Here is a 19,635-nt window from a genome sequence, read left to right on the forward strand (position 1 = left end):
GTCCAACTCCGCCTGAACCTGAAGGTTTCTGACCTTTTCAGTGCGTGTCTGCGAGAGGTAAACGGAGCTGCTAACACAAGCTCTTGAAGCTCCGCCCTCTTCTAAAGGGGGACACACAAAAACGGCGCGTGACCATTTTAACATGCTATAAAAAATGATCTGTGGGCATTTTGAGCTAAAACTTCACATACACTCTGGGGACATCAGGGACGTATTTACATCTTGTAAAAAGGGCCATTATAGGACCCCTTTAAATAAAATGTTATGGTTCCAATACTTTCATAAAGAGATCATAAAATATATCTATATAAATCAAAAAGTTTAATCCAAGTCTTCTGAAGAGACCTGATCTCTTTAGCTTTTATTCGCATATAAACATTAATAAATGAACATGAACTTGAACAGAAACTGAACCACACTTGCTTGACGCATTAGAACAAACCTCATTGGTTCTTGCAGCTCAGGCATAAGAACCAATGAGGTTTATTCTCTCACCAAATTTGAACGATGTAGACACTGTACGCTGATCAATGTTTTATATGTGAATTAAAGCCTTTGTGACTAAATCTCTTCTGCATATAAAGCGATCGTGACTCATTAGAAGACTAAACTTGATTCAACTGCTCGATTCACATGGGTTCATTTTATGATCTTTTTATGAACGATTTGAAGCGTCAGAGTTTTGGGTGAATAGACTTTCAGTTGAGGGACAGAAATCTCTCAAATTTCATTAAAAATATCTTCATTTGTGTTCCGAAGATGAGCAATTAATGACAGAATTTCCCTTTAACATCACACAGAAGCTGTAATAATTATCTCAACGTCTTTGTCAGTTTCCGGCAGAAGCAGCGAAGAGTTAAAGAGAGATTTGTCGGTGACTGACACGTCAACTCCATCGTCAATCATGGCATTGGGCTCGTCTTCTCCCCAGCTTTCTTTGTCTTCGAACTCCTCCTCCCCGACCGCCTCTGTCACACCCACCACACGAGGACGTTTACGGTAAGCAGCGGACCTTCCTTGTTTGTCTGTATGCCTCCATCTCTGCTCTGGCTCTTCTTTTGTCAACTTTCTAGAAGTCTCTTACTCGCTGTCAGGTTTGCCAGATGTCTCTCGGTTTCACACTCCATCTCTGTCTCTGTCTGCTCACTGCGGTGTTGACAGGCCAGTGTTTTGATAATGGATGTCACTCGTTCGCCTGTCCTGAAACCTGACCGTGGGTCCACCATGGCTTTTGAATAAGCCATTGGAGGAAGACGAATCATTCTGCACTTTCCTTTATTATCAGAGCATTTCCTTCTGGTCACAGCATTGACTTCCTTGCTGGAAAAATCCAGCTAGAACCAACTTCTGATGGTAGCTGGCTTTACTCAAGTGCTGGCTGGTTGAAACTGGACATTTATTCATGAAAGAAACTTATAATTAAGTAAATATTTAATTAATAATATAACTTTTTTTGTATTACTATGTATATATTATATTTTATTTATTATGTATTGTCAAATTTTATATATAAATCAGTACAAGTGCTATGTATGCAATGGGACATTGTCAATTTGCTAATAGTAAAATAATTTTAAAATATTTGTACTATTCAGTGGAGTGAGTTGACATTTCTGTGTACCTTTCTTTCATATTAAAGGGTTAGTTCACCAAAAAATGAAAATTATGTCAATAATTTCGTACCCTAATGTCGTTCGACACACGTGAGACCTCTGTTCATCTTCGGGACACAAATGAAGATATTTTTGTTGAAATCCGATGGCTCAGACAGGCCTTCATTGACACCAATGTTATTTCCTCTTTTAAGACCCATAAAAGGCACTAAAGACGTCATTACAAAGCCCATCTCACTACAGTGATTCTACAATCATTTTATGAAGCGACGAGAATAGTTTTGTGCGCAAAAAACCTAAATTATGACTTATATAGTGATGTTATTGAATAGCGCAACGACGATTCATGATTCGGATCGCCAATGTCACATGATTTTGGTAAATTGACACGCGATCCGGATCATGAATCAATACACTAAAAATAACGGTTCAAAACTTTGTTTTGAAATCGGCCCATCACTATATAAGTCGTTATTGAGGGGTTTGTTTTTGCGCACAAAAACTATTCTTGTCGCTTCATAAAATGATTGTAGAATCACTGTAGTGAGATGGGCTTTGTAACGACGTCTTTAGTGCCTTTTATGGGTCTTGAGAGAGGAAATGACATTGGTGTCAATGAAGGCCTGTCTGAGCCATCGGATTTCAACAAAAATATCTTCATTTGTGTTCAGAAGATGAACAGAGGTCTTACGGGTGTCGACCGACATTAGGATAAGTAATTAATGACAGAATTTTCATTTTTGGTTGAACTTACCTTTAAACATTTATAATTGCTTCTCTCTATGACATTCTGTTTTTACAATATAGAATCATTTATAAATTTATAAATCATCAGAGACAACAAAGAAAGTTAGTGCATCTATCAGGTTAATGCAGCTTGGTAGAATTTCCACTCAAAAAAATGAATGATCGTTTTTGCTATTAAAGTTGAGTCCAATAGAAAGGAACTGTGCTGTTAAATTGATTGATGTCTCCCTAGAGAGGAAAGGAAGGACCCTCTGTCTGCGTTAGCCAGGGAATATGGAGGATCCAAGAGGAACGCTCTGCTCAGGTGGTGCCAAAAGAAGACTGAGGGTTATCAGGTACATGCTGTTGTTGAGTTACTTGTGATATTAATAGGCATGCACTATACTGTATTGATGACCATATAGGTATGAGCTAATTTTAGCTGCTTTTTTTATTATTGGTTTGATTAGGCAAATATTAGACATGCTATTATAAAATAAATATCTGCATTTATAAGATTGACCATCATTTTGGTTATCAGTCATAAAGTTACATTTTATATGCACCCCTATTAAATAAGGGATAATGTACACCCAGCCGGTTGTTATCGCAGAATAAACCCCGACAGAGTGATCAGGACCTTTTTTTTAAACATTTTATGAAATTAAATTTAAGGGATAGTTCACCCAAAAATGTTGTACGTGCATTCACGAGAGACTGGTGTTCCAGCGTATGATGTAGGAAGCTCCGGTAAGAATATGCTACTTTTTGCAAGAACAAAGTTTTATTAACTTACCTGCGTCATACTTACGTTGGAACGCCAGTCTCTCGTGAACACACATACGACAGTTAGCGTAATTACAGATTGTAGGGCTAGGTATTGATACAAATTTCACAATTCGATTTCGATTTACCAGCTTGCAATTCGATTAGATTTTGATTAGATTCAATATCGATTGTTTTGGATATATATCAGGTACAATATATGGCAAATGTTCTCAAGGAAAAATCTTTTAACTAATGCTGTAAACTCCGGGAGTCAGTCGGTACTACATTAGCCTACTATAATATTGAAGGTAAAAATTTACTGAATTGTATACAAACACTTAAATTACACTGCTATGTTTTTTTTTATGTTTTTTTTTCTAATATAAACTTTTAAATGTTGGCTGTCATAAAAACGTCAATGCTACATAATACATATGAACAAATACTGTGTGTGTGTGTGGGAGGGGGGGGGTGGGGGTGTGTGGGTGTGTGGGTGTGGGTGGGTAAGCCCTACGTTATGGGGACAAAATGTCCCCACAAATATGACAATATCCGAAATCCTTGTCCTTTTGGGGCAATTTTTTGGTCCCCATGAGGAAAGCATCTTATAAATCATACAGAAGGAGTTTTTTTTTTGAGAAAGTAAAAATGCAGAATGTTTCCTGTGATGGGTAGGTTTAGGGGCAGGGGCAGTGTAGGGGGATAGAAAATACAGTTTGTACTGTATAAAATCCATTACGCCTATGGAAAGTCCTCATAAAACATGGAAACTCTACGTGTGTGTTTGTGTTCTGACCTTCTTGCACATTATAGTTTTCATTTATTCATAGCCTAAAATTATTAAATTCACTTGCTAATTTCTCAGTTATCAGCATCCAGGTATTCTTGTTTGAGTGATTTTTAAACAGAACCTGACCATGCATAATGCACAAATTCATCTTCTATAGCAATGACTCTTCTGCCGTCAAGCATATAAAATGTTTACCATTCAGAGAGGGTTTTGGACCATGATGTTACCATGGTTTCCTTCAAGCCAGGAAGTATGCTACAATTCTCCTGCTTCGTGTCACAAACAGAAAACCTCTCAGCCAATCAGAGCTCAGAATCCTTGTAGGCACAGAGTTTGATGACCCTGCGATTTTAAAGTTGTTTTTTCTTTTTATTTATTAGATTCTGAAACTTGCAGTTTGAATTTTCTTGTCTGTTTTTTCGCCTCCGTACATGTACATCTGTCCCCCTTTCAATTTTAGGAGTTATTTTGTCTTTTTGACACCAGACTTCCAAAACTCACAGTTTCTGTCTCCTTTCTCTCTAAACCGTTGTCTGTCTCTCTGTAAGTGTGCGTGTGATTGATAGTAATGTCCACTAGTGGATAAAAGCCATTTTTCACTGCAACTCTAATGTGTTCATTACAAGCGGCCTGGCTTCTCTTGGAGTGCACTTTTCGCAGAGAAAGCAGCGAACTGGCCTCTGTTTCTCTGTTTTCAATGTGATTAGCCTAATGCTCTCTCCCCTGGGCCTTCCTGTTTTTGCACACAAGACCTCTTTTCATTAGCTGCTCACTTTGAACACTGGCACACAAACGAGAGAGGACACAGGAGGGATGTCTCAATGTCTTTGTAACCCTGTCGCTTCACACGGTTCTGTTGTGCTGACGTTCATTTGGCTGCAAACAACATGGCTGAAGTTTGTACACTGAATTGTAAGGGAGGGCTGTGGACATAACTGGCTACAAAGCTGTTTAAAGGGATAGTTTACCCAAAAGAGAAAATTCTGTCATCATTTACTCACCATCAGGTATTTCTAAATCTGTATGAGGGTCTTTCTTCTGCTTGCTGAACACAAAAGAAGATATTTTGAAGAATGTAGGTAACCAAACAGTTTCTGGTCCCCATTGACTTCCATAGTATTTTTTTTCGGTACTGTGGAAGCCTGCGGGGACCAGTAACTGTTTGGTTACCTACATTCTTCAGAAAGAATATCTTCCTTTATGTTCATCAGAAGAAAGAACTTCATGCAGGTTTAGAACAACTTGGAGTATTCAATTGTGTTGGTCCCACTTTTGATGCCAAAACAGCCCTGACCCGTCAAGTAATGGACTTCACTAGACCCCTGAAGGTGTGCTGTGGTATCTGGCACCAAGATGTTAGCAGAAGATCCTTTAAGTCCTGTAAGTTGAGAGGAGGAGCCTCCATGGATCGGACTTGTTTGTTCAGCACATCCCAAAGATGCTCGATTGGATTGAGATCTGAAGGATTTGGAGGCCAAGTCAACACCTCAAACTCTTGTTGTGCTTTTCAAACCATTCCTGAACCATTTTTGCTTTGTAATATGACGCATTATCTATGGAGTCAATATAATGCCTTAATGTTTTGCACAAAAATAAAGTTTTGCAAAACAAAAAAAAGAATTGAGGAGGAAAAAAATGTTTTGAAAACAAAAATAAAGATTTGCAAAGGAAAAATAAAGTATTGAGCGGGAAAAAATAAGTTTTGCAAACAAAAATAATAAATTGCAAAATAAAATAAAGTTGTGCAAAAATAAAAAATATGCTCAATTACAAAATTCAATGACAGCTGTAATCCTATTTTATCTTTGCCACATATTTTTCATGCTCAAACCTACTAAATCATTTGCAACGCTCATTTTATTCTGCGTTTGAGTCAAGCGTGCGCTCACGGTACTGGGTTTCCTTTGCGCTGCACTTTTCTGCACGGTTCTCTTTGTGGCACTGGTTTGACGTGGGGGTGGAGTCAAGAAACGGGGGCACGCCCCCACCAAATACGTCATCGGCTGGAGACGGAGATCAAGCATGGCAGAGCAGAGGCAAATGGGAGGATTCCAGGTATGTAAAGGTGTTTGTTTCCTATTATTTAGCGTTAAAATGTGTTTTATTGGTTTTTTTCTTCTTCTTCTTCTAAATGCGATTATTATTAACGGCCTTTGCCAAAGAAGTTAGAGATAATTTGCACATTAACTTGTTGTAAAATGATAGGTATGTAAAGTTGATTTTTTTTTTTCTTCTTCTAAATACGATTATTATTAACACTATTTCCATCTTGATGTTGATGTGCATTAAACGGTATACGATACACCAGGACTTGCCTCAACACACCAGCCTGGACGTTTATACATTGCCTTAATGAAAAACATTCACACATTAGTTAGAAATGTCCTAATAAAATGTTTAAAAACTGCGAGATGCAGGTACATTTTTGTGACACGTTTATAAGTAGAATGACAAATGTTTACTTAGGCTTAGCCACAGATGGACAGGAGAGGTTGTGGGGCACATTAAATTGGCAGACACATTGTGTTGTATATTTAGTTTTATTATATTACTGCACACTCAGAAACGTAATGACAAAAATTAACTATATAAATAAAGAAATAACTAAATTATAACAAACATAGCTGTCTTTTTTATATTGTAAGGTGTACTCCAAAATATCATGCAGAGTCTTTAGTGTTTTGTATATTTCATAACTAATTGAATACATTTATTTTGTAGGTCGGTGGGCACAATGATGCCATCTTGAAGAGGAACCATGTAGAGTGCCGTTCTTCCAGTGGTTGTTGCCATTTTGATAAGGTTGCCAGTATAGCCCTCGGAGTCTGGAGGGACAACAATGAGCCGCCTTCTTCCACTGCCACCTGTGCCAATTCAAATACACATTACAACACATCAAGTATTAGGGGGCCCACACAGTACAATTAGGCTCATGTCCATAAAGTGGAAGCTAAAAAATGATTACTACTACTCTATCACTTCCCTGACTGCAAAATTATTAAAAAAATTAAAAAATTCTAAAAGGGAATGTGTACATGTGAAAGCTTTGGGATGGCTGGAGAAAATGTGCAATTGTAACCCAGTGTCTAATACCACTGAAAATAAAACTTTTGTACAGTTTGCATTAATACAGTTATGCGTTGTCATGCTTGTGTCTGCTCTGGTATTTAATATAATGCACCTGGTGCTTTATAAAGCAGCCACCCTCCAGCGAGTGATCTCAATTTGGGAAATTCAGCTTCAAGAAGCTTGCATAACTACAGAAAACATGAAACAAGGGTCGCAAAAAAGAGCACAAAATTAGAACACACAAAAATGCTAATGTAAATACATATGCAAGATAAAACATTATATTAGGATTTATGAAAGATTTATAACCATTATATTGGGAGAATGCAGCATTACAAATCCTAATAAAACACACTGCACCTGGGATTGTAATTTGATTATGGACTGATGTGATAAAAATAAATTCATGACTGCATATAAATTGCAAGTAATCTAAGTCCAGCGGCTGGCGACTCACTGCATACTGGAGTTTGGAGAGCAGTCTCTCCATTACCGTACGCCCCAATTCAACCCTGGTGGCATCAGTGCCCACCGACCTACAAAAGAAATGTATTCAATTAGTTATGAAATATACAAAACACTAAAGACTCTGCATGATATTTTGGAGTACACCTTACAATATAAAAAAGACAGCTATGTTTGTTATAATTTAGTTATTTCTTTATTTATATAGTTAATTTTTGTCATTACGTTTCTGAGTGTGTAGTTATATAATAAAACTAAATATACAACACAATGTGTCTGCCAATTTAATGTGCCCCACAACCTCTCCTGTCCATCTGTGGCTAAGCCTAAGTAAACATTTGTCATTCTACTTATAAACGTGTCACAAAAATGTACCTGCATCTCGCAGTTTTTAAACATTTTATTAGGACATTTCTAACTAATGTGTGAATGTTTTTCATTAAGGCAATGTATAAACGTCCAGGCTGGTGTGTTGAGGCAAGTCCTGGTGTATCGTATACCGTTTAATGCACATCAACATCAAGATGGAAATAGTGTTAATAATAATCGTATTTAGAAGAAGAAAAAAAAAACAATCAACTTTACATACCTATCATTTTACAACAAGTTAATGTGCAAATTATCTCTAACTTCTTTGGCAAAGGCCGTTAATAATAATCGCATTTAGAAGAAGAAGAAGAAAAAAACCAATAAAACACATTTTAACGCTAAATAATAGGAAACAAACACCTTTACATACCTGGAATCCTCCCATTTGCCTCTGCTCTGCCATGCTTGATCTCCGTCTCCAGCCGATGACGTATTTGGTGGGGGCGTGCCCCCGTTTCTTGACTCCACCCCCACGTCAAACCAGTGCCACAAAGAGAACCGTGCAGAAAAGTGCAGCGCAAAGGAAACCCAGTACCGTGAGCGCACGCTTGACTCAAACGCAGAATAAAATGAGCGTTGCAAATGATTTAGTAGGTTTGAGCATGAAAAATATGTGGCAAAGATAAAATAGGATTACAGCTGTCACTGAATTTTGTAATTGAATATATTTTTTATTTTTGCACAACTTTATTTTATTTTGCAATTTATTATTTTTGTTTGCAAAACTTATTTTTTCCCGCTCAATACTTTATTTTTCCTTTGCAATTCTTTATTTTTGTTTTCAAAACATTTTTTTATTGCTCAATTCTTTTTTTTTTTTGCGCAAAACTTTATTTTTGTGCAAAACATTAAGGCATTATATTGACTCCATAATTATCCCGCTAGCAGCTGCCGTGATGAAGAGATAATCAGTGTTATTAACTTCACCTGTCAGGGGTCATAATTTTATGCCTTCTCTCTCTCTCTCTCTCTCTCTCTCTCTCTCTCTCTCTCTCTCTCTCTCTCTCTCTCTCTCTCTCTCTCTCTCTCTCTCTCTCTCTCTCTCTCTCTCTCTCTCACTTGATCTCAAAATGTATGGTAGTATAATGTAACACACCTAACAAGCATCTTTAGTAACACTTTACAATAAGGTAAAAATATGTATTATTATGATTTAAGAAATCTCTCATGCTTACCAAAGCTGCATTTCATTTGTTAGAAATTGATAGAAAAAACTGTTATATTGTGAAATAATATTATTAACTATAAATATATTTTAAAAATAGTTATTCCTGTGATGACATCATTACTCCAGTCTTCAGCGTCACATGACCCTTCAGAAATCATTCTAATACGTTGATTTGCTGCTCAAGAACTATTTCTTATTATTATCAGTGTTGAAAACAGTTTTGCTGCTAAATATTTTTGTGTGAACCATGATTGTTTTTTTTCTTTCGTTCAGGATTCTTTGATGAATAGAAAGTTACAAATAAATATATTTGAAATTGAACCCTTTAAAGGAATAGTTCACCCCAAAATTGTGTCATTTAATCATCCTCAAGTTGTTCCAAATTTGAGTTCCAGTTTCTTTGTTCTGCTGAACACAAAAGATGATGTTTTGAAGAAGGATGTGGGGAACTAAACAGTCGAGGAACCCCATTGACTTCCATAGTAGGGAAAAAATACAATGGGTTCCATCTTTTTTTTTGATTACCAACATTCTTCAAAATGTCTTATTTTGTGATCAACAGAACAAAGAAATTCATAGAACTTGAGGGTAAGTAAATGATGACAGATTTGTCATTTTTGGGTGGACTAGTCAATTAATGCCACCTTGCTGAATAAGTGTTTTTAATTGTAGTGCACAATCGTATCATTTAGTTTTATAAATTAACCTAGATTAATAAATGTGGTAACAGTACTGCCCATTGTTTATCATGGTCATGATACCTGATGCAACTAACGTTAATTAATGTATTCTTGTGGTAAAGTGCTATTTCTTTTTATGCCATGTGTATATTGGTATTTAGTTATTTTAATACTATGACAGTCATACATCTTTAATGTTGCTTGAGTTTTCAAATACTTTTTGGGGACACTGTATAATAACTGAAGCCAGTGTCTTTAAGTTGGTGGTCAGTGTACTAGCACAGATCTCTGGATAAAAAGCAGAGCATCATTATCAGTGTGAGACCACTTTTTTGCTCCACAGACCTTGGTCTTTTCCTGTCTGTCGATCCCCTGCTGCTGTAGCCCACTCTGATGAGCTCATATCACTTCCTTCCACTCCACTCTCTATGGGTTTCCAGAAAGTCGAGCGAATGTTCTGCCAATTTACGCCATCCCTTAGCACGTTTACACTGACCTACCACATCTGATAAAGGTTGTTACTCTTTCTTTAAAATGTAGGGTGGTTTTTGCTAGAGGACGTGGGTGATAGTGTAATCTGAAAGGGTGCTTTTGTTTCTTTTGGAAACTCTGCAATACACATCAGACGAATTGCAATGGGTGACCAAATATCAGTTCCAGTAAATGGCCACTATACAGCCTACGTATTTCATTCTGGATTCCAGATATATCGAACAAGACAAAGGATAAAAATAACTGAAATAATACCCCAAAAAAGAACTAGCTAGTCTTGCTTTTCTGAGCTTCCTTATTGCACCTGCATTACTGTTCAAAAGCTTGACATGAAAAAGTATACTCACCTATGATGCATTTATTTGATTAGAAATGCATTAAAAATAATAATGTTGAGAAATATTATTATTGTACATATACACCAATCAGGCATAAAATGATGACCACCTTCCTAATATTGTGTTGGTCCCTCTTTTGCTGCCAAAACAGCCCTGACCCGTCAAGGCATGGACTCCACTAGACCTCTGAAGGTGTGCTGTTGCATCTCGCCAAGATGTTAGCAGCAAATCTTTTAAGTCCTGTAAGTTGCGAGGTGGGACCTCCATGGATCAGACTTGTTTGTTCAGCACATCCCACAGATGCTTGATTGGCTTGAGATCTGGGAAATTTGGAGGCCAAGTCAACACCTCAGCCTCAAACCATTCCTGAACCATTTTTGCTTTGTGGCAAGGTGCATTATCCTGTTCATGAAAGGGTGTACATGGTCTGCAATGCTTAGGTAGGTGGTACCTGTCAAAGCAACATCCACATGGATGGCAGGACCCAAGGTTTCCCAGCAGAACATTGCCCAAAGCATCACACTGCCTCCGCTGGCTTGCCTTCTTACCTTAAGGCATCCTGGTGCCATGTGTTCCCCAGGTAAGCGACACACACGCACCCTGCCGCCCATGTGATGTAAAAGAAAATGTGATTCATCAGACCAGGCCACATTCTTCCATTGTTCCGTGGTCCAGTTCTGATGCTCACATGCCCACTGTTGTCGCTTTCAACGCTGGACAGGGGTCAGTATGGGCACCCTGACACGTCTGCAGCTATTTAGCCCCACATGCAACAAACTGCAAGCTTTCATTCCCCACGTGCATCAGTGAGCCTTGGTCGCCTATTATCCTGTCGCCACTTCATCACTGACCACAGCAGACCGGGAACACCCCACAAGAGCTGCAGTTTTGGAGATGCTCTGACCCAGTCGTCTAGCCATCACAATTTGGCCCTTGTCAAACTCGCTCAAATTCTTACACTTGGCCATTTTTCTAACGTATCAGTTTTGAGGACAAAAAGTTCACTTGCTGCCTAATATACCCCACCCACTAAGAATCTGTGATGAAGAGATCATCTGTGTTATTCACTTCACATGTCAGTGGTCATAATGTTATGCCTTGTGTGTGTGTGTGTGTGTGTGTGTGTGTGTGTGTGTGTGTGTGTGTGTGTGTGTGTGTATGTTCGTGCGTGTGTTCAATAATCATTTCTTATTATCCATTTTCAAAATGGATATTGTGCTTTTGTGGACACTGAGTCACTTTTCAGGATTTTTTGATGAACAGAATGTTCAAAAGAATAGCATAATAGAAATAAATGTAATTTTTTGTAACAAAATAAAAGTATTTACTGTCACTTTTGATCAACTTAATGCTGCTTTGTTAAATAAAAGTTTTTTTTAATAAAGTAATCTTGTTGACTATTGAACTGTAGTGTATAATGTGTCAATGCAACACATGAGAGCTGTAGATCAGGGAAGGAGAGCAGTAGTTGAGCAAACGCTGATGCATTAATGAATGCAAACCCTCTTCCCGGTCACAACAAAACCATAAATGGCTCGCAATCAGTCGAATGGCTTCTTCCGTGTATGGATTAAAGCATGTGTGAAGTATGTTGATGTAGATAAGAAGGGCTGTTGAGTAAATACTTCAGCACGGGGGGAGACTGTCAGTCTGCGAATGTGTCATAAACGTGAATAAGTAGATGAATGCAGGTCTCCGTGAATTTGAATACATTCGCCTGTGAATAAGTAGGTGAAAGCTGGTCTCTGAACAGCATGAAAGTTGCTTTTTGTGAGAAGATAATCACACCCAGAATACATTTCACTCCTCGAGTTCTAGAGAAAAAGGAGAGCTTATTGTAAACATTTGCACTATTTTTGGAAATTATAATGTAATGTATCATGTAATGTAGCAAGCCTACACAGAATGTGGCATGTTTTGATTCAATTTCCAATTTCATTGTTGACTGTTGGGAGAAAAAATGCTACATTTTGCGTGAAAATTAAGTCGGCATGAAACGGATGTTACGATTGTATTTCCTTCTTTATTGTGACTTGTTATGGCTTCTCGAACAAGAAAAAAAAAATAGGGCGGGACTTGATTTTGCTCCATTGCGGGTTTATTGGATGGTTGTGATTTGCTATTGCTATAAAGTCATGTGATTGACAGGTTGTCCCACTCTCACGCAAGTAAGCACGTCATCAGAGAAGAGATGTCGCTGCGAGAGGATATTACTTGTTATGATGAAAGCGAACGATTTTATGGTGATTTTAAAAAAACTAAAAATGTGTTCATTCTCAGTAATATGTCCTTATCTATGGCTGAAAGCCATTAAAATAGGCTAAATATTTACTAAACATTAAACAAACAATGTAATGCTTACATGTAATGTAACGAATGTAGCGAGATAAGTGTTTTTGCTCAACACACTTTTAAGTTTAATCTACACATCTCCAAATAAGGGAGGTGTGTTTGACTGTATGAAAAGCAGTGTTTGCCAATGTTTCTGTGAGTGTAAACATTGAAAAAAGACAGTATATCTGACAAGATTTATAGTTGTGGTTCTTAACTACAACCATAATGTCACAGGGACACTGAAAGAGTCACTGCTTCATCAGTCCCTCTGAATTACGCACCCTATCCCCTCAGTTCATCTACTGAAATTGTAATTATTGATCTTTCTCTCCCCCCTCCACACAAACACAGAACATTGACATCACCAACTTCAGCAGCAGCTGGAATGATGGGCTCGCTTTTTGTGCCATACTTCACACCTACCTACCGGCACATATCCCTTACCACGAGCTCAACAGCCAGGACAAGGTCTGTACGTGCACAAAAATAGGGTAAATTCAGGTCTTATAGTGGCCCAATTAACCTGCATTCACCCTATATGTTGTGTTTTTTAAAGGGTTAGTTCACCCAAAATGAAATTGATGTCATTAATGACTCACCCTAATGTCGTTTCACACCCTTAAGCCCGCCCGTTCGTCTTCGGAACACAGTTTAAGATATTTTATATTTTAGTCCCAGAGCATAATGCAGTCAATGCACACTGCACATTAATGACATCAATTTCATATTTTGGGTGAACTAACCCTTTAATATCAGTTAGCATAAAAAAGTGTTTAAAAGCATATAATTCTTAATAATTCAATTCATGTATTGACATCACTTCTTCCTGGTTGTCTTTTGCAGAGGCGAAATTTCACTTTAGCCTTCCAGGCAGCAGAAAGTGTGGGAATTAAATCAACACTGGTGAGTTAAATATGAATGTCACAGCTAATTCAGAGATGAATATTACAATGTCTCAACCATTTAAATTTCAGAATCCATTATATATATATATATACACTCCTGAACAAAATCTTAAAACCAGGGGACCCATTGCAAGTTTTACACATTTCGCACTTGTGGATCATAATCGGGTTGTAAGTGCTGCTTCAAAATGCCAAAAGAAGAAACAGGAGCAAGAGACAAAAAATAGAGAGTAGTCAATTTATTGAAAACTGCATTTAAACTGAAATCAGTTCATCAGCTGATCAAAAGTTTAAGACCATACCATAAAAAGGTCAAATCTGCACAAAAATATGGCTTTCATGGCATTGTCCTTCAAGCAGTCATACTGTCAAGATCTCCTGATGGCAAAGGCAAAAAGGCTTTCTCTCTTTGAACGTGGTAGGATTGTTGAGCATTGTTGAGCAGGAGTATGTATATATATATATATATATGTATATATGTATATAACTATAATATAACTAATATATATATATATATATATATATATATATATATATATATATATATATATATATATATATATATATTTCAACATTGATAATATGTTTCTTGAGCAGCAAACCAGTAGTACCCACTTTATATTAGGTGGCCTTAACTACTATGTACTAACATTTTAATTAATCATTTGATACAATGCACTTATTGTGTACATACATGTTTTTACATTGTACTTACATTTTTAAAAATACCTGCATTTAATTACGTCTGTAATCAATTTCTGTAGTTACATTTGTAATCACACTGTTTGCACTTCCCTTACACATAACCCTACCCTTAAACTTATCCATACCACCACACCTGCCCCTAACTCTACCCGTATCCCACCTCAATATCAGCAAAGGTGTTTAGCAATACAATTTGAACCTAGTAAGATACCTTGTACTTATTTTTTGATGTAAGTACATAGTACTTAAGGCCACCTAATATAAAGTGGGGCCAATCAGTATATTAGAATGATTTCTGAAGGATCATGTTACACTGAAGACTGGAGGAATGATGCTGAAAATTCAGCTTTGTCATCACTGGAATAAATTACATTTTAACAGGTTAGTTCACCCCAAAATGAAAAATCTGTAATTTATTACTCACCCTCATGTCATTACAAAACCTGTAAGAGCTTCGTTTATCTTCAGAACACAAATGAAGATATTTTTGATGAAATCCGAGAGCTCTCTGACCTCTCCATAGACAGCAATTTAATTAACACTTTCAAGGCCCAGAACGGTAGTAAAGACATTGTTTAAATAGTCCATGTGACTCCAGTGGTTCAACCGTAATTTATGAAACGACGAGAATACTTTTTGTGCGCAAAAAAATAAATAACGACTTTATTCAACCATTTTTTTCTAGCCTGTGTCAGGCTCTTACACTGTTGACGAAGTGTACAGCACTTCCTAGTTCTACAGAAGAACGAACGTGAACGGCATCAGCCAATGGTAAGCCGGCATCCTGGAAGTCATTCGCTGTTTACACTGCATCAAGAGTCTGACACAGACTAGAAGAAATTGTTGAATAAAGTTATTTTTGTTTGTTTTTTGCATACAAATAAAGAAATTAATTGTAATTAATTTTAGACATTTAAACAATGTCTTTACTACCGTTCTGGGCCTTGAAAGTGTTAATTAAATTGCTGTCTACGGAGAGATCAGAGAGCTCTCGAATTTCATCAAAAGTATCTTAATTTTTCAGATGAACGAAGGTTTTACGGGTTTGGAACGACATGAGAGTGAGGAAATTAATAACAATTTTTCATTTTTAGGTGAACTAACCCTTTAAACTATATAAAAATGGAAAAACAGTTAGTTTCTATTATAATTATTTTACAATATTATTCATTTTATTGCATCTTTAAACAAATGAATGTAGCATTTGTAAACATATTTTTAAATATATCTTTCTTATCAGAGGAGGCATGTTTTCTCCATGTCTCCAGGTGCTTTTTTATCTTTCCTAATGAAATTGTATTGTAAGCAAATTAAATGTTCTCTTCATTGATCAGATCAGTCTTCTTTTGTTTTGAATTCCCCTCAACATTAGTAGATGTTTTCCAATTTTGCTAAAATACTAATTACAGCTGTAAAATATGAATGCAACAAACTAAGACATCAGATCCCTGACGTTACATCTTATGTTGAGAAATAAAATCAGCTATGAAGACTTCATAAGCCTCAACGAATATCCTTATTTATGATCTTTTGCATGTTTTATTGTCATAGCCCACCTGTTTACAGATAATTTAGTCATTCATCACAGGAATATTATTAAAATGTATGTTGTTGATTTCAGTTATTCTTAAGATGAATTTTCAAAGAAATATTACTTCCACCCTTTTATGCTATTTCATTAACTTTCAGGTTATATGCATATTCTACCCAGAATTAATTTATCCTGTTAATTTATCCTGTATCCAGAATTAATTTATCCTGGTAATTTATCCTGTATCAAGAAATAATTTATCCTGTTGAAGTTTTTAAAAAAATCTGAACTTTTTTTTTATGGTTTCAACCTGTCACCAGTCAGAAATTTGACACATTCAAACAATTACTCAACTAAAGGGATAGTTCACCCAGAAATTACATTTCTGTCATCATTTACTCACCCTCAAGTTATTCAAAACCTGTATGAGTTTCTTCCTTCTACTGAACAGAAAAGAAAATGCGGTATTTTGAAGAATATGGGTAAACAAACAATTGATTTGTTTTCATACTATGGAAGTCAATGGGGCGCATCAATTGTTTGGTTACCCATATTCTTCAAAATATCTTCTTTTGAGTTCAGCAGTAGAAATAAATGCATACAGGGTGAGTAAATGATGACTGAATTTTCATTTTAGGGTGAACTATCCCTGAATACACAGCAGTAGTATGACTTGGCACACAACACCACATAGGTTGACACAAGACCAGTTGATCTTGCCTTCCCATATCTGACTCACTCTCTCTGTCTGACAGGACATTGGTGAAATGGTGCACACAGAAAGACCCGACTGGCAGAGTGTCATGACCTACGTGACGGCCATCTATAAGTATTTTGAGACCTGAGAATCTTCTTGAACAGGGCTGTATCGGCAGCGTACCTCATTTCGCCTTCCTTTCTGTGGAATGCTACTCCCAAGATGCTACAAATTTCCTAGATGCCTCAGCTGCGAATGGAGGAAGTTTGACTGACTCACCCACGCAACTTACAGTTCTCTCCCTCAATGTGTTTTTCCAGAATCTGGCAGCAGAAACAGGCCAGAACCTTCTAAGCTTCTCTTGAGTGGTAGAGGAGTGGAAGGTTGGCGGGATCACGAGTTAGCAATTTCCTTTAAGAACAATGCAACACGATTTATAGTGTATTGTGCCAATCAATCAATCAATCAACAAAAATAATACAATTGCCTTTGAAAAATGCCTTGTCTTTTAGTTTTGTCATAAGGATGACCTCTTTATGCCAGTATTGGACTTAGATTATCAGTATTTATTCCAAAGAGTTTACATCAGAAATGATGTTTTTGTGTTTTCAATAAGCTCAAACGTGATTTATTTAGCCCTTTTTGTAATGTGTAAAATAGGGCTCCTTAACGTTCAACTAAGTTTTATTTCTACTAAAATATTGAACTGTTTTCATACACTAAATGAAAGCTGTCATTTAAAAATGAAGCTTTTTGACCAGTGTTGTTTTCCCTCAATGCTCATTCCAACCGATCACTGAAAATGCTGCAAGCATTTTTTTTATGTATATAAATATCAGCACAATTGAAATGCATGGCTGCTTTGTTTTAAATTTTACTGGATATTTTTCAGCATTTCAATCCCTTTTTGTCTACACACTACTAATTCTTATTTGACACACAAAGCCAGCTGGGTTCTGGAATCTTGCTATTGAGTTTGTCTTATGGATGTAAAAGCACAAATAAAAAAGGCTGAATGTATGTTCACTGAAATGAAACGTGAAATAAGACGACTACGATCCATCCACACCGCCAGCTCATGTTTTACTCATGCGTTATGTACTGTATGTGTGTCAAAGATAAGTCTCTGCACACAAAACTGAAGCCTTACATAGGGAAAGAAAAGCAAAGAGCACAATTCTTGTTCTAGGTAAACTTGCTCTGCTGTCTTCAATGCACTGCTGTTTTAATATATTTTTTTTCGTTTGCCAATTTGAGACCCCTTTGTAGGGTTCTAGTGGGTAGCAGCAAGGTTTACGCTGCTAATGACGGCAGTTTAAAATTAATTTTATGTCAAGGGCAAGTCATGTTTGTTGCAAAACTAACTTATTCTATTTACGCTACAGAGGGCCCTGTCGTGTTTTAAATGATAGATTTTGTTTATATGTGGAAATGTCATTGACACTGACATTGAATTTCCTAGAAAAGGTCAGTAGTGACAAGGAGTATTTTTGTTTGGATCTTCTTGTGAGATGTAAGCTCTGTTTTGCTACCTAATCGCATGGAGTTTGATATGAAAACATATCTTGCTTTGCTTTCCTTTAAAACTTGCCATAATTCATAAATCCGGGATCGTATTTCTTGTTGATACGACAAATACCTTGTTTCACCATTATGATTCCTGTTAGCAAGGTTTTGTGAGAACAATATTTGTGAGCACAAATACAGTTTGATATTTTCAAATATGTTCAGTGTGTTATTTGTGTGAATGGGCTTGTATATGTGTGGACATAATGACAATAAAGTCTCATACTGACTGAAATATTTGTTGAAACCAGTGTTATTGTAATCATAAATTTTTTATATATATATATATATATATATATATATATATATATATATATATAGCTGAAATGAAAATATCAATAAAAAGGAAATATCAGGTGAAAACCCTAGAAAAAAAAGAAAATTAGAAATATTGCCATGGCAGTTTACTAAAATAAAGGTTAAAAAAATACATTTAAGCTAAATGGGAATTAAAATAACTAATACAGTATTATAAATATCACTGGTTGTAACCAACAATGTAACCTCGTGTCCTTTCCCAAATATCCCTCTTTTTTATTTAAACAGTATTGATATATTGATCTCATCTTTGGTCCTTGGAGGGCCATTCTGTCACCAGTTAACAATTATTTTTACAGTAGGCCTACATAAAATCAGTACAAATCAGTACTCCAGCTTGAGCGGGTTAACCTTTAAAAGGTGAAATGTTAAATTATAGACACCTTTTTTTAGACATAGGTTATAATTTTACAACACCCGACTCTTTTAAATGAACCTGGTAGATTTAAATTAACCCAAGGGAGGGCACATTAGCCTGAAACTAGTGGATGGACGGTAATCAAGATTCTTCTTCTATTTTTTAAGTACACCTTTTCCTGGAAGTCGCGCTTGGTACTTAACGGAATGAGCTGAAATGGAATAAACTATAGGCTTACCCTTGTTTCGTGGAAAGAAAGAATTGAGCCAGCAGAAAAGGTCTATTTAAACAGCTGCACTCAAGAACTTCCTCCTACTACGAAAATAACCTTTCATTTTCACACCGATTGTGTCTGGCTCTCTGAGGTAAGTGTTTATTTGTGCAGATTTTTGATTTTTTTTTTTTTAATTGCATTGCATTGCATTGCATAAAAAGGATATAGGCTAGTAAATGGTGAGCATGGAGCATGCGGTTTTACTGAAGGGCCACCGCCACTTTGGCTTATGTATTATATCCAAAACATTAAGAAATGTCATTGTAGTGTGTGCTGCGTGCTTTAATGAAGTCCTTGGTGGGTGGACCTCAGCCTCTGGTCTGCTGATTACATACATTTATCTTCATGTGGCCCTGGGGTGAAGCAGGATGTTTCAGCTGTACGTGAGAAACCACACTACCTCAGTACCCATCACAGGTCCTCACTTCCTTATCCTCACGTTCGCATCAGCCATTGTGCTGGCTACGAA

General features: G+C 36.7%; 1 protein-coding gene and 1 long non-coding RNA gene across 3 annotated transcripts in view; one reads left to right on the top strand and one right to left on the bottom strand.

The window, feature by feature from the left end:
* The window catches only part of specc1lb (sperm antigen with calponin homology and coiled-coil domains 1-like b), a 67,089-nt gene extending 48,668 nt beyond the window's left edge, over positions 1–18,421 (top strand). For both annotated transcript variants that reach the window (XM_067423435.1, XM_067423434.1), the window contains exons 12-16: positions 834–999; positions 2,593–2,695; positions 13,164–13,280; positions 13,656–13,715; positions 16,709–18,421. In XM_067423435.1, the coding sequence (XP_067279536.1) occupies positions 834–999; positions 2,593–2,695; positions 13,164–13,280; positions 13,656–13,715; positions 16,709–16,798 (536 nt within the window). In that variant the 3' untranslated portion in view covers positions 16,799–18,421. The remainder of the gene's footprint in view (positions 1–833; positions 1,000–2,592; positions 2,696–13,163; positions 13,281–13,655; positions 13,716–16,708) is intronic.
* LOC137046837 (uncharacterized) lies at positions 6,622–8,221 on the bottom strand. The gene is made up of 3 exons (XR_010899091.1): positions 8,171–8,221; positions 7,424–7,502; positions 6,622–6,761 (listed from the first exon to the last, which is right to left on the bottom strand). It is a non-coding gene; the product is annotated as an uncharacterized lncRNA (long non-coding RNA).
* Positions 18,422–19,635: the final 1,214 nt, after the last annotated feature.

This window comes from Pseudorasbora parva, chromosome 18 (genome assembly GCF_024679245.1).
Source record: "Pseudorasbora parva isolate DD20220531a chromosome 18, ASM2467924v1, whole genome shotgun sequence".
Lineage (NCBI taxonomy): Eukaryota > Metazoa > Chordata > Actinopteri > Cypriniformes > Gobionidae > Pseudorasbora > Pseudorasbora parva.